Source organism: Cyrtonyx montezumae, unplaced genomic scaffold (assembly GCF_038088225.1).
Source record: "Cyrtonyx montezumae isolate F1298 unplaced genomic scaffold, pur_monq_1.0 scaffold_17, whole genome shotgun sequence".
NCBI lineage: Eukaryota > Metazoa > Chordata > Aves > Galliformes > Odontophoridae > Cyrtonyx > Cyrtonyx montezumae.
This window is the reverse complement of record NW_027071903.1, coordinates 18,490,493-18,516,486: the sequence shown is the minus strand read 5'-3', so window position 1 is coordinate 18,516,486 and position 25,994 is coordinate 18,490,493. Positions and strand designations below refer to the sequence as shown.

General features: G+C 39.8%; 1 protein-coding gene across 2 annotated transcripts in view; it reads right to left on the bottom strand.

The window, feature by feature from the left end:
* Window positions 1–25,994, bottom strand: part of TLN2 (talin 2) — a 170,438-nt gene that overhangs the window by 27,298 nt on the left and 117,146 nt on the right. For both annotated transcript variants that reach the window (XM_065733533.1, XM_065733532.1), the window contains 22 exons: window positions 25,461–25,574; window positions 24,276–24,410; window positions 23,669–23,797; window positions 22,931–23,033; window positions 20,989–21,197; window positions 20,411–20,530; window positions 19,447–19,644; window positions 17,888–18,027; window positions 15,877–15,970; window positions 14,085–14,174; window positions 12,859–12,981; window positions 11,491–11,634; window positions 11,162–11,323; window positions 10,055–10,195; window positions 8,787–8,968; window positions 7,634–7,766; window positions 6,654–6,755; window positions 5,383–5,553; window positions 4,684–4,830; window positions 3,717–3,818; window positions 2,346–2,465; window positions 474–620 (listed from right to left, as the gene is read on the bottom strand). In XM_065733533.1, the coding sequence (XP_065589605.1) occupies window positions 474–620; window positions 2,346–2,465; window positions 3,717–3,818; window positions 4,684–4,830; window positions 5,383–5,553; window positions 6,654–6,755; window positions 7,634–7,766; window positions 8,787–8,968; window positions 10,055–10,195; window positions 11,162–11,323; window positions 11,491–11,634; window positions 12,859–12,981; window positions 14,085–14,174; window positions 15,877–15,970; window positions 17,888–18,027; window positions 19,447–19,644; window positions 20,411–20,530; window positions 20,989–21,197; window positions 22,931–23,033; window positions 23,669–23,797; window positions 24,276–24,410; window positions 25,461–25,574 (3,006 nt within the window). The remainder of the gene's footprint in view (window positions 1–473; window positions 621–2,345; window positions 2,466–3,716; window positions 3,819–4,683; window positions 4,831–5,382; window positions 5,554–6,653; window positions 6,756–7,633; window positions 7,767–8,786; window positions 8,969–10,054; window positions 10,196–11,161; window positions 11,324–11,490; window positions 11,635–12,858; window positions 12,982–14,084; window positions 14,175–15,876; window positions 15,971–17,887; window positions 18,028–19,446; window positions 19,645–20,410; window positions 20,531–20,988; window positions 21,198–22,930; window positions 23,034–23,668; window positions 23,798–24,275; window positions 24,411–25,460; window positions 25,575–25,994) is intronic.

Here is a 25,994-nt window from a genome sequence, read left to right as displayed (position 1 = left end):
AATTATGCGTTTTCATTTCCCCCAGAAAGGAAGCTACACAGCACACACATCCAAAGACCAAGAAAACCAAGTCAGGCTGAAAGATACTATTCTAAGCTCATTAGAATGGCCCAGTCTTAAAAGCAGAGAGGATGCTGATTCAGAAAGAGAGCATCTCCATACAGCCCCATATGGTGTTACCTGTGAGCATCTACGTTCGGTTTTTCCAGGGGAAGTGTCTCACAAGACACGAGTGCCATCTCCTGTCTTAGGATTAGACCCCCTCTGCTATAAGGATGAAGTTTTAATACAGGGCTAGGACTAATCTAGTACATGCACTGTAGTGAATATTTGAAAGAAAAGAAATAAAGTAAGAACTTAGTTTAATTCAGTCCATAATCTCCTATAGTTTTATATACAAAATAACCAGTGCATATGCAACTTGAGTGATTGACTCCCCGGGGAAGTCTGGGTTAATACAGAGGATGTCCTACCTTTTCAGTCACAGCACGAGCACATTCTATCAGTTCCCTTTTGGTGTAACTGTCTGTAGGGCAAATCTGGAGAGCTCCAGCTTTTTGCACGAGAAAGATACAGCCATGACCAAGTTCTTGTACCCGAGTCTTGATCTGGAACCCTATCTAGATGATAAAGGAGGTACAGGGCAGAAAGGAGCAAGAGCAAATCAAATAAATGTCATGCTACTACGTTGTGGCAACACAAACAGAAATAATAATCACTCTGGTGATTCTTTATCATGAATATTCTGCCCATCACCGTTATTCTCTGCAGAGAGTGGATGATTTAATACTGTCTATTCCCATAGCAGAACCCTGGAAAAAGCCTACTTATAAAACTGGAGTGCTAGTGAACTGGTCCAGGGAACAAGGACACATCTGTAAGCCTAATATGGTTAGCATAACATGTTTATCCAAGTCAAGACTACTTAATTCAAGCATGCACAACTTCACCAAAAAGGTTGCATGCATTCAATAACAGTTAATCTCCCAGAATCTCAAAGCAGAAAAGTTACTGTCATTGTGAGATGTCTTAAAGGTATTTATGATGAGTAGAAAGTAAATGCTTGCTCTACACTGCTGAAACCAGGTTGAAGAACACGACTTCTTTCAATCATTTTTGAGTCAAGTACAGATTCTCAGCTCTCTAGAACTGACCACATACATATCGAATACTGAAATCTGGAAAATCCTGCACTCACTGCTTCCAATTCATTAATAATCTTATGGCACAATGTATGGAATATCCCTGCTTGGAAATTCACACTAGTTTTAGTATCTGTATATAGTGAGGCATATGATTTTGTATTCAGATAAGTAACAGAACTCATAGTCATTAGTATCAAAAAAGAAAATTTCTACTTCAGGCTGAAAGTAATGTGCACCAATATTCATCAATATGAAGAAAAATGCAAGCTATTGCTTTCTGCTTAGCTACTGAGCATGCAGAACTATCTATCAGTGGTAGAATCAGAACCTCTAAGTGGGTCTGTAACCCAGATAATCTGCGCTCCATAATCAGAGGAATTCAATGAAAAGCAGAGAGCACAAAGGACTTATTTCTGCTCACAGGATATGCAGCACCTACTATAGGTTAAAAATTGTTAAAAACCTGCTGATTCCTAGTAGAAAACTTGTTCCATAGACATTTTTTGTGCATCAAAAAGTCTTAAAAGCAGCTAAGACAAGTTAAAATTTCGACAAGTTAAAATTTCCCATGCTCAACAAAAATGTTTCACAGTAACTCCTACTTCCTACTGCTCTACACCTCCTAGTGAGTACTGTCAAAGCTGTGTTGTCAGTAAATATGCACTCAATAGCACAGCTCAGCTGTAGCCTATAAAGCCACAGGGAAAAGAGACCATATTTTGGCTCAGTGTAAGGAGTGGTATCAAACAAATAGATCTTTTCATAAGTTATAATAGCTATGACACATCTGTAACTAGACATTGATGCTTTAGGATTTCATGCAGTCTTGAAAAGACACAAGTTTTGCTAGATTTGGGCCATCGGGCCCTGCCACTGTCACTAGAGGGCAGAGATCAGCACTGCCCCTAACACTGCCTTTGTGAGGAGCTGCAGCCACCACGAGGTTTCCCCTGAGCTCCTGTGCTATGGGCTGAACAAACCCAGGGACCTCAGCCACTCCTCTGATATCCTACACCCTCTAAACCTCTCACCATCGCTGCTGTCCTCCTTAGGCTCAGCAACAGCTGCAACCATAATACTGCAACTGAGTGATGCGATTACCTCCTGTTACTCTGCTATTTGTTTTATTCACCACAGTAAAGGAATACCCATGTTGGCACCACTGTATGCACAGAACAAAGAGGTCTAAAAGCTGCAGACCTCCTCTGGTTCAGCAGTAGCTGCAGCCATTCGGCCCTGGAGAGCCAAATGCCCATAGTCATTGGTCATTTGCGATGCAAGTCCTCCCAACTCTTCCGGGTTAGTAACCGACTTAGTCATCTGAAAAAAGAACACAGGCAAGAGAAAAACGACAGGCATGAGAATGATCTGTTAATGCACTCCAGTTTAGAAGCACACTCATTTATTCGGTCACACTGATGAAGTGAGGAAAAATGCCTGAAGTGTAAGGGAGCTGTCCTCCAGTAAGAACTCCACGAGGAAACTCAAGCAAGCATGCTTTATTAGAGTCATGATAACCAGGCACTCCAGACAGTTGCACAGTTATTCTCATTGGATGATGAAGTGGGTTTTATCTTTCAGAGCCACCTCATGTTGTCAGCCTGTCTCAGTCTGAGCTGATGTGGCATAGGAGCATAAGCACTGAGAATCAGGATCAGTGCAAAACATTTCTAAAATATAAGAAGGATAAACTATACCCTGGTACATATAACTGAGCATTCTTCTGGAAAACATCTACTTTTTAATAATTCTTCTAACTTATGTTAGCAAAAGGCATGAAATTCCTTCCGAAGGGCATAACTAGTTTTAAACAAACTTGTACTATTTGCAAATAAACTGTCATGTCATAGAGAGCAGTAATATCAGCCATTCTGGACTGCAAAACTGAATAATTTCTTACAGATCCTCTCTCCACAGGACATTTTTGCATCCAGCATGAGCAAATAACCCTCTACCCCTTTTGAAAACGAAGTACTCTTCAAAACTTAAACACTTCATTGTAAATGTTATATAGAACAATGTAGACTCCATTAAAACTTTTTTTCCTTTGATGTTTTTAAACCCAGATAAACCCCACAAATGCATGAAAAAACACCATCATATCTTAACCTGTATTCATTCATAAGCATTATAAGGATCTGAAAAAAAAAAAAACGGATGTTATTTCATAGGCTAAATTAAAGAATAGCACACACTGTGAAAGGTCAACCTGAAGTCATCAATAAATGCATGGCAGTACTTTGCTGACAAGTAAACAGACTGATCAAAAGGTGCTGAAGTCAAACATCTGCCTTGTATTTCTAACAGGAAACAAGTAAATAAAATGTATTTTCGTAGAAGAGCTACAACACTACCCAGAGACCCAGCACTCCTACAGAACACTGCTATCAGAACATCTGTAAGGTCCCATGAGTGTTTTACAAAATCATCATCTCTTCTATTTAATTGCTCCTAAACAGATAAGGCTGTGGGAAATCAGCACGACAAAGGGCTACACATCAGTGTGTAAAGCATTCCACAATTCTCACGTACACAGAAGTGCTTTTAGTCAGGTCTGGCCACATTTCTTACCATTTCCTGTGCTGTAACAGCAATGGCTTTAGAGTATTTCACCACAGTGGTCTGATAATCAACAAATGTTCCCTTGGGATCTGCAGGTGTACTTTCATCCAGCTGCAGAAATGTGGGAAAAAATAATAACTTCATAACAAACTTTCCACAGAATATTGACATCAAGTATTCACTTTAATACTCACTCTTTCTCTAAATGCATCAGGAAATATTTAGATATGAAACTCCAAAAGAAAAGCATGACCCTATTTTATGACTGTGAAATAGAACCTAGATAAAATTTTTAACTCAGTTTTTGAGTGCAAGGCCAACTTGCATGGAAAGTTCATACCAACTCTTATTGTTCTCCACAAATGTAGAAATGAATGTGCAATGGCTACAGGAAGAACTATCCCTGAGAACAATTTATGTGAGATTCCCTTATGAGCTAACAGCTATGGTTCTGCATGCCTTTAGAACACACACCCACACAAAAAGCCCTAACAATCAAGAAACGTATAAAGATGAATTATTTGGTTCAGCTCATTTATACTTTACAGCTCTAACATTCCAATATGACACCTTTCATAGAGGCAGAAAAACAGTTAAGGCTTTGCTGCTTTCCCCACTGGCATTAATCTGCTTCATGGCAATCCAGCTGATCTCTTAACCCATCAACTTAAAGAAGTAAAAGGAAAACAGAAATGTAGATGGCCAATAGCTATGACTTTCTTTCACTACCAGCATGGTACTGGACTAAAACATCCCCAACTCACTCTAAACACCACTTGCTACCCAGTGTAGTACTATGGACACCATCCTGTGCCTTATGTTGATTTCACAATTTGTTTTACTTCTGAAACAATCACTGGATTAACTGTTTTTCCACGACAATTGGCACATACTGAAATGAATTAGCAGTATCTCTTGCACTGCAGATCTACCTCTACTGACAAGGAAAACTGCTCTGAGCTCTCTGCTTGATTACCTTGCTCATTGCCTCCGTTAGCGAATCCACCATACCTCCAACCATGCCTACTTCACTAGCAGCTTCATTTAAGGTAACCATGATATCATCCACAGCCTCTTTCATCAGTTGAGCTGCCTCAGTAATTGCATCGTGAGTGTGTGATGCCTGAAATAAATAGCAAGACAAATATATATATATTTTAACATTCTGTTAAGCAAAAAAGGATTTGAAATTCTTAACCCCAAGTCTCTTTAATAAAAAAGGCCGTAAAAACCAGAACTTCTTTAAGCAAATACACTAAAAATTGAAGAAAAAAAGTCCACTGCAAGGCCTGCAAGCAAATTAAAAAGAGTAAGTGCTCTATCACACAGTTATTCCTCAAGGTACTGTGCATACTGCACCTGCTCTCATCCAGTGGGTGCAGGAGCACCTCAAGGACTGGGCACACCACACCTGCCTCTTCCTGAGCAGGAATGCACTCCTCCAATGCTGGGTGGGCACATCTGTGCTCTCTGTCATTTACTCCACCACAGTCCAAATGTTTTCCAAATCTTGTTTAACACCCTACCTCAATTTTGGTACTGTCTCAATGAGTGACTTCTGTTTTAATACTACAATACCAACTTATCTACAATTTTTCCTTTTTTGGATGCATCAATGAAGGAGGCATTTTACCCTCTGACTTCTCGTCGTTTATTTACTGTGCAGTGACCATACCTTGGGATTTCCTCCTCCTTCTTTGGCTGCATACAACATCTGTAAGGCAGACTCTGCTAATGTCTTGCTCTGGTCCAACACTGTCATTTGCTGCTGATGATCCAGAGTTTTGGATGCTACACCAACTGCAGCTAACACCAAAGGTTCAAAGTAGCTTGCCAGCTGTGTGACCTGGGAAAGCCAAAAGAACATAATCAGCAGGCTTCTAAGACTATTTCAGAACTGAGATGAAGAATGCTTCTCCCTAATTGAACTCAGATTAGCTAACGTAGCACCCTGTTGTAATGCCTAAGAGCTGTACGTTCAGTTTGCAACATATGGCAGGGTGATTCTGTGGGTCATGAGTTTTCAGTTCTGTAATACTGCTATATTTCTCCCCTCAAAAGCACACAGTTGAGGACATTAAATCTATCACATTTTGGTTTCACAGATTCTACTGCAAGAAAAAAAACCTGTACTGCTCCAGGCTGACTATACCCAGAACATGCACCATCTGCCCCATGTGGAATAATCCAAACTTCTGAGATTTCAGGTTGCTAAGTATCAGTACATTTTAAGCAGCTGTGAACATTACAGAAGCTTTACAAAACTGACCTGATGAAGAAAAACAGCAGGGATTAGTACGTTTCTTGTGGAGGAAAAGATACTGAATTTTTTACTCCGTATAAACGACTATGTCATCTAAGGGACAATTAAATTTTAAGATTGAGTAAGCCTTTCTTGTTCTCCAGAGGAAAACAACAAAAACACTAAGATCATAAAGTACATATTTCACAAACATTGTCTCCTCAACTGCAGCCAGGTGAACAGCAGGAGCCATACCTTCTGCATTCAGCAGGTAAAACTAGAGTAAATTGCCTATATGCACTTTGGTAAACATTTACCAAATGAGAGAGAGAAGAAATGTGACTCCATAGCTGTTATCTCTAACCATACCTTCAGCCAGTGAAAACAGTTACCCTCTGTAAGGAGGTAAGCAAGCATCTCATTCTCCTTAGAAACCAGTCTAAATCTCCATCTCTGCTTTTCCCTCCCCTTTCTTAATTTGTCCTTTCTCCACTAATCTCTCCCACACCAAAAACTTCAGTGGAAGGTCCTCGCTTATGGCTGAAAAAATGAACAAGCTTTAATCAGTCTCAGCCCAAAGCACTGGGAAATCCCACAACTTCTTCCAAGTGCATTCCTCTTCTCTTCCAAATGAAGCAAGAAGCACTGCTTTATTGTGGTCTCCCCTTTACATCCAACTCTTCAAGACTTCATTAGGACTGCACCTTGTGCCCAAGCTGAGCTGCCTCTCCCCGAGCTGCAGTTGCTATTGGATCAATAAGGTGGCCAATTTCCTGAACGACTGATGTCAGCTGTTCCTGCAGAGCCTAATAAAAAGAGAAGCTGTCAGTTACTGTTGCAGCTGTATGTTAATCAAGCTTTGCCACACCATAACAATCAGACTTTGACCAACTGAAACACTCCAAACTGTCAAATGACCCACGACAGCACGATACAAATACCCATGCTGCCCTTCTGATTTCTTCTCCTTTATCTAACTTCAGCTATAAGAATGTTGAGATAGGCCCTGCAGCTGTAAATAGCATTGATATGGCAGGTTTGGGGAGTGAGGGGAAAGATGGCTCCCCCCAGCTGACAGCAGCAAATTCAGGTGCAGCTTTTTTTCATTGCAACGTGGCACCCCCAACCCTGAAACACAAAACAAACGAAAACAACAAACAAACAAGGAAACAAAACAGACAAATACAACACCTGTTCTTGCCCTGCCTAGGGGTCAGTATCACTGCACTTATCAGAGGAATCAGCTGGAGCTCCTGTTTAAATGTAAAGAGATATTTCTCAAAGCAGACAATGCGGCACAAGAGCTCTGCTGTAGTCTGTGAATCCAACAGCAGAAATTCAACAGTGGAGAAAAGCAAAGAAAAATAATTTATTGCATTAATAAAGACATTTTCCTGGAAAACATTAACTACCAGTCAGTCACATCAGCAAAGGAAACCAAAATAATATAAAGGTGGTGTTTAATGATAACTACTTTCACCACCGCTTTTGGCCAGTGACTGTCATCTTTCCAGAAGCAACACACTTTGGAGACATGTGCTTTTACCCAGAAAGGCTCTAGGAAGAAAAATTCTCCCTTCAGTATTCTGCCAAGTGCTTGGATTTACGTGTTCAAACACACAGAAATGCTGCAGGATGAATGAGGCCGCTCAGCGTTCCCCTGTTACTATGGCACCTCCCTTACCTCAACTGAGATGTCATCTCTGGTGGCCAGACTCTGACTGACGGCTGCAAGTGAGGCCTGCTCAATGTCTCTGATGCATCTGTTGATCCCATCAATAGAGTAATCACATTCTCTCTGGCCTGGGGCCTTATCCCTGAAAGACAGCAGTAGTAATTTCATCTTGCTGGAAAGGAGACAGGCCCTATCCTGACTGCTATTGCTGCTCTTCATTAACTAATGATACATAAAGCATGTGGGAGGAGGGCAACAATGCTGAAGTTAGCTTTGTTGTACTGACAAGACTTGGACTTCTGCATGCATACTCCAGACACGTTGAAGAAATCTCAGGCTACTCAGGAGATTAGCCCAATACGAAAAGTCAACATGAAAAGGCAACAAACAACAGGAAAACTATTTCTGTGCAATTGACTGCTTCAGAAAACAATTCCTTGGGTATTATCTTTTATGCTCAATTCCCTGGTACATGTTAATGAAGATTATTTTTAGATACTTTCTCCTGAAACACAGTTTGCTATTTCAGCAAAATCATCATCAATAGACCAATTAATCTGCATAACTCCTTGGTGCACTATGCTCCAGCAACTTTGACTTTGAACTGATATTGAGAGGTGGAAGATGGAGCACTCTTCTAATGAGTTTAAAAGTGTTCAATAAGAAATGGATATACAGGTTTAGTCCAAACACTAAAAGATGTTTATGCTTCCTAACAGCACACTTGTAACAAAGCCAAGATGACTATAACAACAAATAGATAACAGAAATCCACTGTATACAAGTACTACCTGACCCACCCACAAAAACCTACCCTTTACTACATGCTCTATGCATGTCTAAGCAGTCTAGATGGAAATCATATTAGCTAAACGTGTTATTCCACAGCACATCCTCATATCTTTAAACAAGATTTAAACTCTGGATTGGGGTTTGAACAAGTAAAGAGGAACAACAGAACACAAGATCAACCCTATGGTGAGAGTGCTGCAGTCATCAATTACAATTAAAGAGCACATCACAGAACAAGTTATTTCCATTAGTGAAGAATACTGTATGGCCCACAGTACTGTGGTATTATATTTTATTTTTCCTTCATTTGATCAGCTTAATTATTGTGGCTTATATCATGATATAGAAGCACTTACTATAGAATGCATACCTGATAGAGGTGATAAGACTCTTAATAGAATCCGAGACAGTATGGGAATGCCCAGCTAGCACTGACCACGTAGGAGGGTCTTTTGGATTGATTGCCAGAGAACGAGCTGTTTTGATCAATAAAGACGAGCTCTCCAACATTGTTTTAGCAGAAACTAGAATTGGCTCCTGCGCTCGTGATCCCTGTGATCAAAGCCAAAAGAAAGCAAAGAGCACTTATGTCATTATTTGAGTTTGTCCACACGTTCCGCTACTAAAAAAAAAGTTTAATTAGCAGCAGAGAAATAACATGATCATTTATTGTTTTATACTACAGTATTTACTGACAACCAACATGCAAATAGTAGTAGTGAATAACTTTTCTCTGCACCACACTTCAAAAACTAGTTTACAAGTTCACAGAGACATCATCCAGCTGATAAACAGGACAAAGTAGGAACATTTCTCAAATTGTAGACTACAGAGATATCATTTAACCAACACTGCCACAGAACTTGCAAGATCCAAGCAAATATGTTCTTTTTACAGGAATTACTCTGACGAGAATACTCTAATTGAATCATCTTTTTCCACAACTGTTCTATCTCCAGTAACTGGCCTGGAAGGCAGGTTTAGATTTCAGTTGGGGTCCCACAGTTTTGTACTGCAATGGTTACTATATCATCTAATGTTTCCAGCTAGTACTGAGGTTTCTGACAGCAGGAAACAACAGTTGTAACTCAGTAACAACACACGACCTCTACTTTTACCTATGCTTTTGTAATCTTGAAGGAGTTTTTTCCCCTTAAACTTTTACTGGTTAGGATAGATAGTAATCTGCTGTTAAATGGTTGAGGACATAATTCCCCCAAAAATACACATGACCTATGAGAAGTCTCTCTTTACAAAATGTCTGTTCTTCGTCATCATGATTTTGCATTGTTTCTGGAAGGGAGGAAGCATGGTGACAGCCATTCAATCCTTTCCAGAATTAATTATTCTTGAGGGAAAACAGGAGATTTATTACTTCACTGCATGGAAGAATCCAGCTACCAAGACAAGGAACTCACCTTTCCCATATGACTTCACCAACAGGAGGCTGCCAGTGCTTACTGGAACATAACTAGTTTTATTGTACTGGTGCAAAATTCAAGGTAGGAGGTTAAGTAAAGACTGCAAAACGTCCGAGGAACATGGCAGACGTGTTCCAGGGCAGCCTCTATGCTCCCTTCCAGTCTCCCAACAATTAAGTCAGTGTTTTTCAGGATCAAACTGCCACATCCTGCCTACCTCAGTGCTGATCTGTGCTGGGATGCTGACAAATTCTGGATTTGAAGCAAATGCTGTCAAGTTTTCCACAGCCTCTATCAATGGTGCAGTAGCAATTCTGCATTTGTTGCGGTTCTCTTCAGAGAAATCACCATCCAGGGCCTAGAAGTTAAATCATGGTTGAGCTCTGTGTGAATGGGTTTATTTGCAAACTTGAATGTTGATAGTTTAATTCCTCACGAGTTTAAACTGCTGTGTGCTAATTACATTTGAAATTTGAAACCTCACAGAAACAACACTGCTGTGAAGAATGCGATACTTCAACTCTGTTTTTTGCTTCGATTATTACTGACCCCTAAACTTAATAGAGCTGCTTCACTTCACAAGACTGAATAAGTGCTTTAAATCATTGATATCCAATTTTTCTCAGAAATCACATCTTAGTACACCTCATGCTCTAGTGTGAGGAAACGGCAAACAACTTGGCTCTTTCTTGAACTGTTTTTGCTAAAGTAAACCATTACGTCATTGTTATCATTTTCACTCAAATGACATCACTTCTTTCACCATCTCACAGAAATACTTCAGTATGAAGGACCTTCTGTGTTACCTCACAGTCCTAAGAGCAAAACCATTTTCTCAAGAATTTCAGTAGTGAATGGACTCAGATGCATCAGTTCTCCACACTTCAGCAAGTATTATTTTTGCTTATAAGAGGAAAAACTACCCCTGCCACAACACAGGGAGGTATCTGGAAAACACATTACCATTAACAGAAGACTATTAAACAGCAGCAACATAAACTGCTGTGGATATTAAGCAATACAACTCCATTAAAAGCCTTCACATTCAGTTGTTTGCACACTATTCTGACGGTGCCAGCTCATTCTGTACATCCACACAACTATTTCATCTCACAAGGAATCAGCCAGCTGCCTTTCTGTTAACACTGTCCACTTTCCACTTTGACTAAGACACAGCTATATCATTTGTCGTATTTTCCAGATCAGACCTTCAAAAATGTAATTAAACATTTCTTAAAATATATACATCACAGAAGGTTAAATGATACTGATAACTGTTCTGATTCTGAAGAGAAAATGCAGCATGATTAAGCAGCACTTGTACCTTGATAGTCTTAACCAGGTTAGCAGTGCTGTTTGCAACCTCCTTTGCAGACTGCACAAAGTGTCTCTTGGCAACAGGATTTGCTGTCTTTGACGAAGCAATGCGACAAGCATTGCACAGAGCAGAAGTATGTTTGGCCACAATTGTGGCAGCTGACAATACCTGTCAAAATAGCACAAAACACTGTCAGAACAGCACGACAGTAACTCTAGCTCTGCAAAGCTGCAGTTCAAAGACACACCACAGTTCAAAGCAAAACTCCTTTGCTTGGCCACAAACAAATCTTACTCCCTAACAAAGACAGTCTCACCACAGTCCTCTGGATTTACCTGCGATGGGCTGCTTGCTGGATCTACCAAATTCTGGCAAGCCATCTGGATTGCTTGATTGGCTCTGGCAAATTGAATTGGGTCAACAAGACCCTGCTGACCAGCCTGACTGTTGGGATCTGAAATGCCAACCAGGTAAGCAGCCTAGAAATCGAGAAAGGAAGAAAAGAGCCTATGAAACAATGCCAAACTTATCTTGTCTTTCTGCTGAACTTAACACGTTGTTGCATATAGTGTTTATTCAAAAACTATACTGAAAAGTACTATGAACATTGTTTTGAGCAATACATCTCCAGAACCCTCTGAAAATAGGGCATCTTAGCCACTGCACTTCCAAAGTTTAATTAGCGAAAACAAAACCAGCCAGTTCCCTCAGGCAGCTGGTCTCCCTGGAGAAGTTATTTTTCACTTGGAGAGTCAATGGAAAAGCTTTAACTACCGTGAGCATTATCAAGTTATTTACTGGATTTGCCACAGCTGCTGGGGGATGAAGCCTGAGCAGAACACCAGTTTTACTTTTCATCATTACTTCCTCATACATGAAGCCAGCAAACACCTCTCTGCATTCCTGCTCACCAGCCAAGGTCAGGACACCACAACAAACATGGCTCCTAAGTGGCTGACCATCACGTTTGTGGGTGATCATCACACTGCAGTTCAAGACGTCCTACAGACAAATTCATTTTCTTTCCTAATTTAAGACTGTTTCATGCCTCTCAATAAGGAGAAATTGTCTGGACTGGCAAAACAGTGCTTGAAGATTGCTTCTAATCAATTTCCATTACAGACACACAACCTATTACCTTCATATGTCAGTAAAGCAATCCAGATGAAGTCCATAATAAGATATTCTATACTTGTGGAAAACAAACAGTTTACAGATGCAAAACATGATGCCCAACAGCCTGATGCTTCACTGAAAAGGCTGAATCAGCTTTAATTGTAAGGGAGAGGATCTCAAGAGAGCAAGAAAGCAATTATTAGATCAATCCACAGTGACTGCTTCTTGACTCTTTCCTGGTTATTCAGAAAGCATCTCGAGAGATGGAAGACCGATTGCTTATGATTTAAAATGTTTTACCCTTGGGAAAGCTTAACTCTCTTGATGTTGTTTCCTTTCCTTATAAAATACACATATTACTGCACTCTGCCACTTCTGTAACGCACAGCAGTGTATCTGCGCATTTACAATTTATGTGGATCCTACACAGAGTGCACTGTGTAGAACAAGGTCACCATCTGCTTGGCCAAAATGAAGTAAACCTCAGATTTACACATGCATAACATCCATTTTCTTTAAAAAAACTAAACCAAAAACAGTACACATTTGTTATACAGACTTCAATTTCACAGGCTTCAATAGCATACCTGAGCTGCTGCCTCTGTGAGGCCGCAAAGGGCCTTGGATGCAACTCCAACACATTCTCCAAAGACCAAAAGATCCCCAGTTTTTGCATTCTGGGAAATGCCCGCCATAGATTCTCCGAGAGCCTCAGAAATCAAAAAACAAAGTAAGCTACTCAGTGTGTCTCCCTGCCAGTAAAAGGCAAATGATTTGTGGTCCTGAACCAGCTCTTACCCCACAGACCTGCTTGACACAGCTTCCACAAATCTTAGCTATTTAACAAGCTCATAGATTTGGGGACATTCCTTTGTGCGGTGCGATGGATAAAGATATGCAGATTAACACCATATTTACAGTGCCAAGAATTAACACTGACACAGCTCAAATGATTATGAGGATAATAACCCTCCTTAATTTTTCTGTCATACAGTAATTGTTACAGCTAGCCTGGCTCTAGTTAGATTTCACATGACAGAACATGACAACTGTACCAGCAACCGCTTTCAACACGTTCTGAATCTTCTCTGCCCCTAATCTCACTGAAACTCCCCTGCAGATGGGATTGCCTTTAACATGCTGGGACCCTCTGAATGTCAGAATGCACACTAGCTCTTAAAGCATCTCCCTGAACTCAGTTAATCTCCTTTTAAAATTCAAAATAAGGTTTGACCACAATAGAGCAATAGAACAAGAATGCCAAACATATCCCCTGTCCCTGAAGTACTCTTTTTCTTTTAGAGAACAAAGAATTCAAAACAATCCCGATGCACCAAGTAATAAAAACATTAGAAGCAAAGTTTCTGAGCAAGATGTATGACATGATATAGTACACTTAAAAATAACTTCAGACATTCCATAAAGATCTTCCAGTGTCCTGGGATATCTGGAGTGCCCAGACATTTCTCTAAGCTGTTTCACACAGAACAGTACAATGGTATTTCGTTGCTATGACTCCCATTTACACTCCAGGCCTTTCCAATAGCTGCAGTCAAAACATTTCATGGTGTATGACATGCTGTATTGTGGCTAACGAACTGGAGAAGAAGAGAGAGAGGGAGAAGCTGTACCAGCATTTCATGACAGTCACATGGTAAAAAAGCCTTTGGAGTGATGAAGAAAATAAACAACCAAGGAATGCAACATATGTTTTAGAATAAACCGTGCTATGTTCCCAACACATTTAATACGTATGTGGAAATGTATGATAATATACTTTACAACTGTCACAGAGACAGGAGAAGGAAGTTACCTTTGAGTTTTCCATTACACCCTCAATACAATCAAAATACGAGAGGTCGCTCACAGGCTCATTGGGGTTATCCAGCATTCCCTTAACTGTCTATAAAAAAAGGAAAGAAACTTGGCTTACTGACAGAGCCTGGAGCAGCAAACTGAGGAAAACATACACCATCACAGCTGTCTTGCTTATGCCAGCACAGTCACAACTTGGTCTCCAGCAAGCAAATAAAACTACAAACATGGAACTGTGGTAACGACCCATTTTTGCACTACAAATCTGCTGGAAGGATTACTCTGCATTTGTTACGGCTGACCTACAGTCAGTAACACTTGGGTGACATCAGGCAACCTGGTTTTGTGTCTGTTCTGACAGTCTAATACATGTTTTCAGTAATATTTCAACATCTTACAACTGGAATTAAAAGACCAAGTGATAAGAGAACAAGATAGCATTAAAGTACTGCCAAGACACAAAAAGGACTATCAAACTAAATGCAACTTCATCATCTGCTCGCCATCTCCTATTGTTCAAAGGACCCAATGCACTGCTCCCTTTGTCAAAAAACTGGAAGTGTGGGATTTTTTTTTCTCCTGAAATGCATCTGATTCCTAGAAATACAAGAGTAAAAATTAGTCATACCTTCACTTTGAAGATTTATTTATTTAAACTTGTAAAAAGCTGCAAGAAACAGTAGACAATAATTCTCCTTTGCTTGACTGCAAAGTGCCTTTTTTCAAGTTTGAAAGAAGAACCTCATCAAATCCCAGGCAAAAATGACTTGCAACCTTTCAGAAGAAAGTGAAGTCTGTGTGTTCAAAAGATCCTAATACCCGTATCTGATATTTGTCTTGCACATGATGGAAATCTGGGCATAAATTTAAGCCATTAGATCTGTACCAGAATTCCTAAAATTAAAACATATCTACAATATTTTTAAAGGTCCAGCCATCTTTTTCTTTATTCTTTTCTTTGATGTTACAGTTTTCTCAATCTTTAAAGTCTCACAGCAACTAAAACTGTGAGAACAAGGTGCTGTGAAGATCATATTTAGAAAACAATTTCCAGAGTCCTCCCTTCTCTTCCACAGTTCTCACAGCAATTCCTCATTGTTGTCCCTCATCCTGACAGAACAATATGTAAAGTAAGCTACTTCCTGCAATATTTGCACTACTATGGAAACAACAGCAGGACACAAGTCAGCACAACGTCACGCTGACAGATTACATCTAATTGATACTGGTGCAACACCTTTGTGTGCTCTATAATCATATGAACCTTTCAGCTGAAATTCTGTAAAAATTTAATCGTTCCCATGGAGGCCATTCAGCATGGCCCTCTCAAGACACGTTCTTTCGGTCTCCAGGAAGGACTACACAACTTGCTGACAAACTATCAAGTCCAGGCTGAAATACACTGAGAGTGTCCAAGCAGTGCTGGAAGTAATAGGCTGCTAAAAGCATAAAGTCAAGGAACTACAGCTCCCTGCTTCAGTGCACTACTGGGAATGTCCCACCCATTGTGACTCCTTTCTCATTCACAGTAATTGGGAATAATCTTGACTAAAAACTGTACTTTGTGGGAAGCAGAGAACAGGGAGAAGGAGACAGGACAGCAAATTTTACCCTGGCCAAAACTATAAGAGGTTCAAAGAGGTTCTATGCTTACCTTGTATGCAATTAAAACCTCTGCCACAGATATCAAGTGAGAAGACAGTGACAGCAGCCAATCAAAGAAAACAGGGGAAAAAAAAACATTTGGGGCCCACTGTTCTTCAACAGAACTTTCTGGAATGTAGTAATACCTCCAGTTCTCTGAGTGCATTGTCACATTCCTTCTGCCCGGGAGCCTGCTGGGTGCACAGTGTGATGAGCTGGTTTATGCTCTCAGTCACAGCTCTAGGGAAAGTAGAGGAAAAAAGATATATTTTTATTTTACTGCATTAAAGTAACTGAACTAAATATCTCTTCCTTAACAAGGTTTATAGTAGCAAATAAACCTCTCACTAAGGCATGTGATAGTGATCAACATCTGAGACAACTGCAAACAGATAAGACATTAGTCTGGAAGGAACAGAAGATAAATTTCAGTGACATTTACTTTGGGTGTCCGTGGCATCGGGGTTCCAGCTCACTCCACACCAGACCTACTGGAGCAAAGAGCTGAGCCCAGCAAACAAGCTACTGACACCAAATACCTCAAATTTCTTCAAATACATGATACCAGTACTTGGATCCTGCATGGCACTCAGCCCCTGCAACAGTCCTACTAGTTTGTTTGAGGAAGTCAAGAGAAACTGCTCCAAGAGGGAACAAAAGCCACCGAAAAGGGCAGGATTATCAATTAAAATTAGGGGGAGAACAGGAAAAAAAACCAAGAAAATTAATCATAGTACCATAAAAGAGAAGAGCTAAAATAAGTCAAGTTGGTGAGAAGAAGTTGTGCCTTGCTCTTTCTTTTTCTCAGTGAAGAGAAAGCAGAAATAATTGACCTAACCATATCACAACAGCAAAGAAAAGAGCCCCAGCAAACTTGTCACAGCTACTGCATTTGCAAAGATTTGAGAAGGGAAATACATTGCCTCCTTAGCATCTTGAATGCAATCCTATTGCTTTTGTGGCTATCTAGTGTCTGAAGAACACTTCACACAGAAACACCATGGCAAAAGAAACCACTAAAACTACACCTACACTCCAACAAAACAGGAACGCTCCAAGTCTAAAGCAGAAATCCACTGCAGTCTACTACTGTGCTCATGCAACTGCTTCATTTTAAGCAGTGTAGCTCTGATTACCTACAACTTCCCTAGAAGCATACGTATCTCTGGGGAGACAAGATGCACGCCAGAATATTTTTGTCAAGAACACAACAAAATAAAACAGCATACCTTATTTCTTTAAGTATTAAAAGAGTGGATTAAAAAATAATAACTTGATATCCAAGAGTGATGATGTCCAGGGTCCAGGACAAACATCAGCTACCATTTCCCTAAGGAAGTAACAGTCTTAACTTAATCACTTCTTCTCCACACTAATCTTTGAGGGAGTAAATATTTTGGAAGACAATACTATGAGTGAAAACCAAATTTCATTTCAGACATCCATCTGATACAATATTGTCATTTCTAGGAGCAAGTGCTTCAGCAATCCTCTTCTGGTTTTGTATTTGAACATTCAGTTAAAAGACTTAGGAAACACAGCAAGTTCATTTGATAAAAATGTCATGAAAAGAATTTGGGAAAAATAAACGAGCAGTGATAATCATAAGTCACAAACACTGAAAGGCAGTGTTATTTTTCAGAGAAACACTGAGAACCATGACCCAGAAATGGGCTCTCAGAGATGGAATTCAAAGCACAGTTTAAAATCTTTACAGTAAGATTATCTTAAACCAAATAAATCTACTTTATCATCCAATCTTTTCAAGTCTTCTTGATCACAGTACTCTTTGTTATAGATGGCCACATCACAGTTTTTATGTACAGCTTATAAAAGGACACAGATTCCATTCTTTTCTTTCCTAAGGGCTGGGAGATTTACTATTACCTAGCATCTTGTCAAATTAAAGGCAGAAAAAAAAGTAAAACATTAGCTTATTTAAAAAACCAGGCCAACTCTTGAACTAGTGATAACCTCCATCAAGGTTAGCAAGGTACTACTGCAAAATGAGCAGTTCCTGGGACCTACATTCATTTAAACTGCAGGTTCCAACCACTCAGTAAACTGACAGTATTGGAAGAACATATAAACATATTAGAAGAGCAGAGGAAAGCAAATATCATTAGTAAAGCCTAAAAAAAAGCAAAACAACCTTACCTTGCTGCTGCTGCTAATAAGTTCTTGGCATTAGGAGCTCCAGGATCAACAGACAGAGACTTGGCAGCCAGTAAAAGCTTGCTGGAAGCCATAGAGATGCTCTTGAGGTTACCTATTACTTGAATCTGATCCTCTTTTGTCTGAAAAGCCATAGCAGTATAACAGTAAGTGCCTAGCTTGCAATACAGACAGTGCTAAAACATCATCTGGAAGCCCATTTTGTCTAGGCACCTGAAACTGCTGACACGTGGAGGGCCACAGTCCAGAGGAAGGCATGGACCAAAGCCTCTGTTCTCCCAGACAGGTGCCCCTAGCTCTATTCACATAACAGAACAAGAAACCCATGTAACAAATAGCTTCATTTCTAACAACGGCAGTATTCACAAAGGAGCAATGGAAAAACTTCACTACTTGGTGAACAAAGCTTTCACTGTCAAGATTCTCATACATCTCTGCCTGGCACAGCTGATCCACATTACTCCATCAGTGTATACTGTCTGCAATCTAACATCCTGCATAACCCAGAACAAATCTTGCATCCGACTGGGACTACTTACACCCTCCAGGAAGTCCTCTGGCCCAAGAAAGTAAATTTCTATAAGCCTACTTCAGACTATCAGAATGCTTACTACTGCCCATTCACCTTCTGCCATTGTTCAGAATTGGTAATCTTTATATTGCAATTACAGAGAGTACTGCAAAATCACAGCAAATAGCTGTAACCAGATTCTTTTAGTCATCAGTAGAAGTTAATTTGTTCTAATTGTCTGTTTAAGGCTCAAGAAGTTGTCTATTACTCAGTTTATGTGAATAGTTTTTAATCTATATTTACATTCTACTCTGCCCCCTACCCTCAATCTGGTACTGCTTCTGCACAGGCCAAATAACTAGACACAGACAGAAGGCATTCTCTATTGGATATTATTTGCTAGGACTATTTTAATCCACTATGACATCATGACAAGCAAATCCTGAAGGTCCACAGTATCACCTGGAATTCTCCTTTCAAGTTATTTCTACCTTTGCCTGCATTGAACTGCCTCAGATAAAACGTCAAAACTTAATGAGAGAGAGATTGGACTCCTACTTAATTTCAGAAAATTAGCTGGTATTCAGTGTCTATCTCACTTCACAAAAGAGAACCTCGATTCTTAAGGTTTGATGAAGAATAACCAACAGTTATTGCCTCATCTCTCTACACAGCATTACCTGGAAAGCACCTGCTTTATAGAGGCACTTCATTGGTGGCTTTGAAGGACCAGTACACTCCACAGTAGTTCTACCAAAATAGAGAAGTTCAGCAGGCCTTTGTACCTCCAGATATACAGGTCACACATTGGTTAGCAAACAGACCAAACCAGACAGAGGAACTTGAAGTCCCACTTCTGACTGGCCACAAAAGCAAATACACAAATGTTGAGTTCACTTCACTCTGGATGATTGCTGCATAACCTGTCATCTGCCACATTTGGATACACTTACACTAGGACACTATATTGCATTCCCAGGGCAGCCTCGTTCTCAGTTAGCAAGATTAAAAAAAATACAAAACAACTTACTTGAGCTTGGCCAGCCATTTCAATACCAGCATCAAGAAATTCATCAAAATCATCACTGAATTTTCCAGATGCTGCAGCCAGTTCCCCACTTTGGCCCCGTGTAGCATGGACAACTTCTCCTGCTGACTGATTCAAATCTGCTGCTGCCTGGTTGAGCTCACTCTGAGCTTCCTGAAACGACTTCGAACTTGGAGGTAGCTGTAAGAGATCAAGAGCTGTATTTTATGGTCTGCCAAATCACACCAGCTCTTTCTGACCGCAAAGTTCAACACAATTCAAGAGTACTAAATGCAACACAGCAGTAAGTTTCACAAACTAGAATGGAGCATCTGAATATCTAGAGATTCAGCTCTAAAGGCAAAATAGTCCAACTACAGGATAGTCATCAACAAGGAATCTAGACAGCAAGCTATTTTTTTCAAGGGACAGACCATTAAGAAGCCTTAAAGGTACAGATAAGATGTCAGCTATTTGACTGTCTAACTGGGAAATTCAAAGTGTTGAACTCGGTGGGAAAAGTCAGAGAAGTTTTGTTCTGTCACTGCTCACTTCCACAAACAAGATTTCCAGAACAACATAGAAATATCAGCAGATCCTCAGTGACTAAATTTAGCCGTGATGTGATCTGACCAAGCAGCATTGCACAAACACTAACATGCAATTCCCTCTTCAACCACAGGGAAGCAGGATCGCTAAGACTGAGTTCAGATCACACAACCAATCAACAAATCAGTGCACAAAGGTTTTAGGGTTTTGGTTTTTTTTTTGTGATTCCCCTCTGCCCATTCCTGATAACAAACTAAGAGAACAGCATTTTAGTCAAATAATTAACCTCTTAAAACTGCATAATAAACAAAACATACATGAAGTATACTTCAGGCACATATGCTAGATAATAACTCGATATGTGGGGAACTCAGATCAGCTCTTCTGAAATTTATTTTTATGGCAAAAGAAATCTCACCAAATCAACAAGGAGCTTCTTGCTAGATTCCCCAATACTCTTCAAAGCCACATCCACATCCTTCTGTCCAGGCAGACAATTCACACAGTTGTTCAACGAGTGAGACACTGCTTTTGCCACCTACAACAGAAGTAAAAATAACCTCACTGAGAAAGGTCTAAGTAACTGCTTAGCTTACAAACAGGAGGCACCATCTACAGCCAGCAACTTCTACAGTTCTGACTGACTGCTCCAAAAGTCTGTTCGATGGGACTGTGTTGGCAGGGCAGCTCCACAAACACTCCTGGCACCTGGAATAAAGGTTGCACCCCTCCAGCTATGAGAAAGCCCCAGAAGTTAACCACATACTGATCAGTCTTCAAAAGCAGTTGCAGCATTATGTATAAAACATGCACCAACTACGCTGTTTGATGCAAAACGTGATGTTAACTATTTGAAAGCTGCTAGAAGTACCTGCCAGCTCTGACATTTCCCACAGCCCGATATTTTGTTGTTTTTCTCTTACTATTTAGTTCTGTATTTCATGGAATTTCAGTGGACTGCCCACAATTCACATAGCTGCTGAAGTCACAACTTACCTGGGCTAATCTCTGCTGACTGTCTGCATCTCCTGGTGCAGCCAGGGCCTGCTTTGCCTCCTGAATAAGCATAGCAGAGCCTTCCATGACATCCCTTGCTGAATCCAACATTGCATGCGCTGCTACAGGGTCAGTAGTTGATGCTGCAACCCCTCGTGCTGCCTGAGCCAAGGTCTTCAAAGCCTGAGCAGTTTCTCTGGCAGCAACTCCTATGTTCAGATTTCATCGAGGAATCTATTAGTACTTTTAAAGACAATTTTTGTATTTTATGACAGCTAGATTTGCATTCATGATTCCATTGCAACACAACATTTCAAATGCGGTTTAAAAGACAACTTTGAAACAGAAACAAATTCGAAGTATACAGCATCATTTGCTGAGAAAAAAATGCCTGCAGTGAAGCCATAAAGTCAATATTTTGCCCCAAAGAGGACATTCCGAGGCATCTTTAAATCAGTGGCCAAATCTCAGTGAAGCAGAAGAAGAAAAGCAAAAAATTGGAAATAAAGAGACATACTGCAAGCTATGGGAGAAAGTGATTGATGACTTCAAAGCCGAAGCATCTCTGCCAATTTTCAAAACACGACTTGGGGATTTTGGAGAGTAGAGAGAAAAATGGCTAAAGTTGAAGGAATTAAAAACTACATAAGAAGAGATTACTAAGGATGAGGCAACTTGATACAACATAATCCCAGCGTGAGTACACACCTATAAAATAAATACAGATAGAGAATGTGTCATGTAATTACTTTCAATATGTAATGAAAAGAAACTTACTATCATTGTTGCAGGCAAGGAGGAATGCTTAAATAGCAGAGGTGAGCTGTAAAGACCTTCCATCACTGACAAACAACAGAATATGCTATAACATTCTTAAACACTGTGCTCTTTTCAGTGAAAAAAGCTTTCTGCATAACAAAATACTATAGAAAAAAAATCAGTTATATAAGCTCTAAAAGTGAACTCACTGCTTTGTAAAATTTCCCAGCTGAGCAGTTTTTATAGCTTGATGCTGAGAGCTAGATTCAGTTATCAGTTATCAGTCACTATTATTTGCATTCCTTTGTCAGATATCCAATGCTAACTTTCACTTAACTACAGAACAGAAACACAGGCCATCTTAATCCAGTTAATGTGCTTCAAATGAAAGCAAATGCAACTTACATAGCTCTGATGCAGTTATACAATCAATGAAATAACTGACCTAATGAATTCTATCAGTATTAAGAACATTCTACTGTAGCACTCCATTTCTAACACAAGCACAGCAATGGAACATTATATCATTTTAATGTAAGCCTTTTTTTTCCCCCATGTGAGAAACATTCTTCTTCTTAAGGTGTTTTCAGCTCCTAAAAGTGGAGGTACAAAACCTTGGGCAAGTACTAGAGAGAACAGATTGTAGAATGTGTGCCTCAACATTCCCCACTGGCTTTTCCCCAAACTACATATATATGTATAAAATATATAAATTCTGTTATTATATATTATATTCCTGAGTCTGGTTGCATTACCCATGGAAGATGGCAACATCTATTAAGAGATAAATTGTTTTAGACATCACCAAATCATCCCAAGTATGTTTAAATCTTATAGCATCTTATATTTCAAAACACATCCAATGACCCTTTCAATGTTCTGAAAGGAAACAGAAACATTTCCAGTGGCACCAACATTTAAATTGCACTACATTTTAATTCTGTCCTTCGGAAAGAGCTTGTAAGATACTTTTGAAAACAACAGATGTCTCAGTCTATTCAGATTACGTACGCAGAGCAGACTGCAACGCTGCTTTATGGAGCACATTATTTACATTAGCAATCCATTGCAACTTGCCAAAATTCTCTATCAGCATAAAGAGGTGAGCAATTCCTTAACAGTCCGTGTAGAGCAAGCCTTCCAACAAGCGGAGCTTTCTTTGACATTATAAATAAAACAGTACCTGTGTAGTGCTCGTTGCCTTGAGCAGCACAAGTTAGTAACTGGGCCATCGACGAACCAACGGCTTTGGATGTACTTCCCAGATCCTGAGCACATTTCTCAAGCTGTAAAAAATTGCAAGGGACAGAATTCTTTGCTTAAGCTTATCTGAAACACACTTACTCTCTAAGCAGTATTAGAACATTCCCCTCTCTCCCCTCTCTCCAAAACCACACCTTTATCTCAGCTACAGCTAAGAGCACAAGCACTTAGTCTGAAGACTCATTAGCATGTTTTCCCTGTTTATGTTGAAATAAAATTATATATTAGATCTTATAAACAATAAAACTAGAATACTTCATAATTACCAAGTGAAATAAGTGACTAAGTTTTCACGAGAAGGGTGCCTTTGCCAAATAAAACATTTCACTTCCTAAGCCTGCAAGAATATCAATTTCTAAGTTCCCAACTTTGTCCTCATTGAAAAAAAAAAAAATCTCCTTTTGAAAGGACTAAAATATTACTATTACTAAACCATATTTTGCTCAGTTCGGGAGGAGGACCTATACTCCTGTACTTCTAATAATAAATATGCCTCCAGTATAATAAGAATATATACTCTTTTTAAGAGAATCAGTGTAAAATCCTGCCAGCACGATCATTATCCAATGTCTCATGACATGTTTTGCCCCAAACATTTAAAATGCTAACAGCTAACTTTTGGTTTGCTTTTAAATGAAGGACATCCTTTATTAATTACAGTTTCTCCTGGAAGAGGTTTTAACTGTCCATCCACAGCTGCCATCTTTGCATCTTGCAGTTCACTTTTGAGGGTCTGGACCGTATTTAAAGCAGAATCAATTTCCATTGGGCCACATGCTTCGTGAGCCTGTTCAGAAATCACATCAACAGCACTGTTAGCACATGTCAGCCACTATCAGAAATAGTAAATGCTTCATATACAAGCCTGCCATCATACCTATCTGCTCCGTGACTTCAGGGGTCCCTACACATCATAGCTGCCAAACTACTATACAATATCCTTAGCTTGTGAGCAGAGTAACATGCTGTTAGAAGGCACCACAAAGTCGATGCCCCCAGCATCTCTTTACATTAGGCATTTCAGATACTGAAAAGAACTGCTACCATGTGGACTTCCACCTTTGTATGTATCACAACTGAAGTCCGATGTGGCAGCCCACAGTTATGAGAAGCTGCTTGGGACTCTGGGAAAACTGCTGACTATGAACAACTCTGAAGCACGATCTTCCAGAGCATGAACCATTCCCTTCTGGGAGTCAAGGAGTGAACCCCTGACCACTTCTTGTGCCGTTTTACTTTAGCTGATCAGAACTACTACTACCTACCTTCTGAGAGGCAGTCCGTAGCTCAGCTAAGCTGGTGGCGAGGTTCTTTGCACACTGACTTAGCTGCATGGCTGCTGCTTGATCAGTCACGGTAGGTACTGCAGCTTTAGCAGATGCCACCATTTTACTTCCAGGCTGTCCAAAGAAGAGCCAGGAAGACAAATTTTACTAGCTGATTTTCTTGAGGTGAGACTCAGCATTTAATGCACATGTTGTTTCTTCCATTTACACAACAATGAGGTTGCTAATCTTCTGTCAGGACTACTTCAGGCACTTGCCTGCTCTTTAACCATGCACCTCCTAGGCTGCAGTCTTCTATCCATATCATAACTCTACATTTCAGTGTCCTCTGCAGCAGGAACCATTCATGCCTTACTCGTACATCAGCCACTTCGTAGCAACTGATGTCTGCCTGTGGCCTCAAAGAACTTATCCAGACTGTGTAAAAACATGTGAATTTGCAGCTTTGCTATTCAGCACATAAGTGACGTTATCAGGCCCACACAGGACAAATGGTGAATCTCTTTTAATGTCTCTAAATATTAAATTATTTCAAAATTCTATACAAGAAAAAAGTAATACAAGCAATGACTCCACAGGGTCTGGCAGCTAACACAGTTAATGAACTTAATTCACATCATCACTATGGTTCACAGATACAGGCACAGAGGTAACAGATCATTTTAACAACTGCAGAGGTAACCACACAGCAAAATATACAGCATGACAATACTGTTATAGTTCTACAGGGACCATAAAGAACCTGCTAATATCATTCAATGAAAGGGTTTATTTCCACTTCAACACAACACTGCCTTTATTAAAAATGCTTGTGACAGCATCTCTTAACGTTCAGACCTCTGCTTAGAAAGATGCTGGATTGTCACTGCCTTGTTCACTGAACCCATTCTGAGAAAGCAAATGCCACACAAACAAACGTTTCCTCTCTGTATACTTCAGTTTTCTTGTTGATTATATTCAAAACTTTGCCAGTTTTTATTCTCCTCAAGTTCACCATGCTTCAGCTACTTGACCTGAGGAACTAAATTCTCCCTAGCCAGGGCTCTTTACATTTACTTCTTTACATTGTTCTTAACAGCTTACTGTTTATTTGTCACAAATAAAAGCACAGAATTAAGAAGTGCCATTTATTCTGATGGAGTCTACTATGATGGTTTACTTCACCTGAAGGAAGTTCTGGCTGGAGTTTATCAGAGCAAGCTGTGCACTGAGGTCTTCTGCCTGAGCCTGACTTCCTCTCACACCTTGCACCAACTGAGGAATGTGGTCTGCAACATTCTGTAGTAAACAAAGGGAGAAACTTTCAGAATATAAACAAGCAGACCCACTGACACTAAATTAAACTCTTTCCACATCCCCCTTAAAGGTGACTGGTAAAATTCACAGATACAATACTCTTGTGCCTTACCAAAATCTGTTTAGGAGTCCATGAAACTGAATTAGTACATGACAGAATTTCTCAGAAACATTCCACTCTTATTTAGAAATATTTATTTATGCTACTTTTGAAAGATCCTACAAGACAATCAACGTTCTTCTGAAAGTCATCTGCTTACAAGCATTTAGAAAATTTCCATGCATAAATGTTAGCAGATTTTCAAATGAGTGCCTTGCTTTAAGAAAAACAAAATTGAGCACCTCAGCCTATTTTCATCAATAATATTAAATTTGTAGTACAGATGTAGCATTCTGAAATAT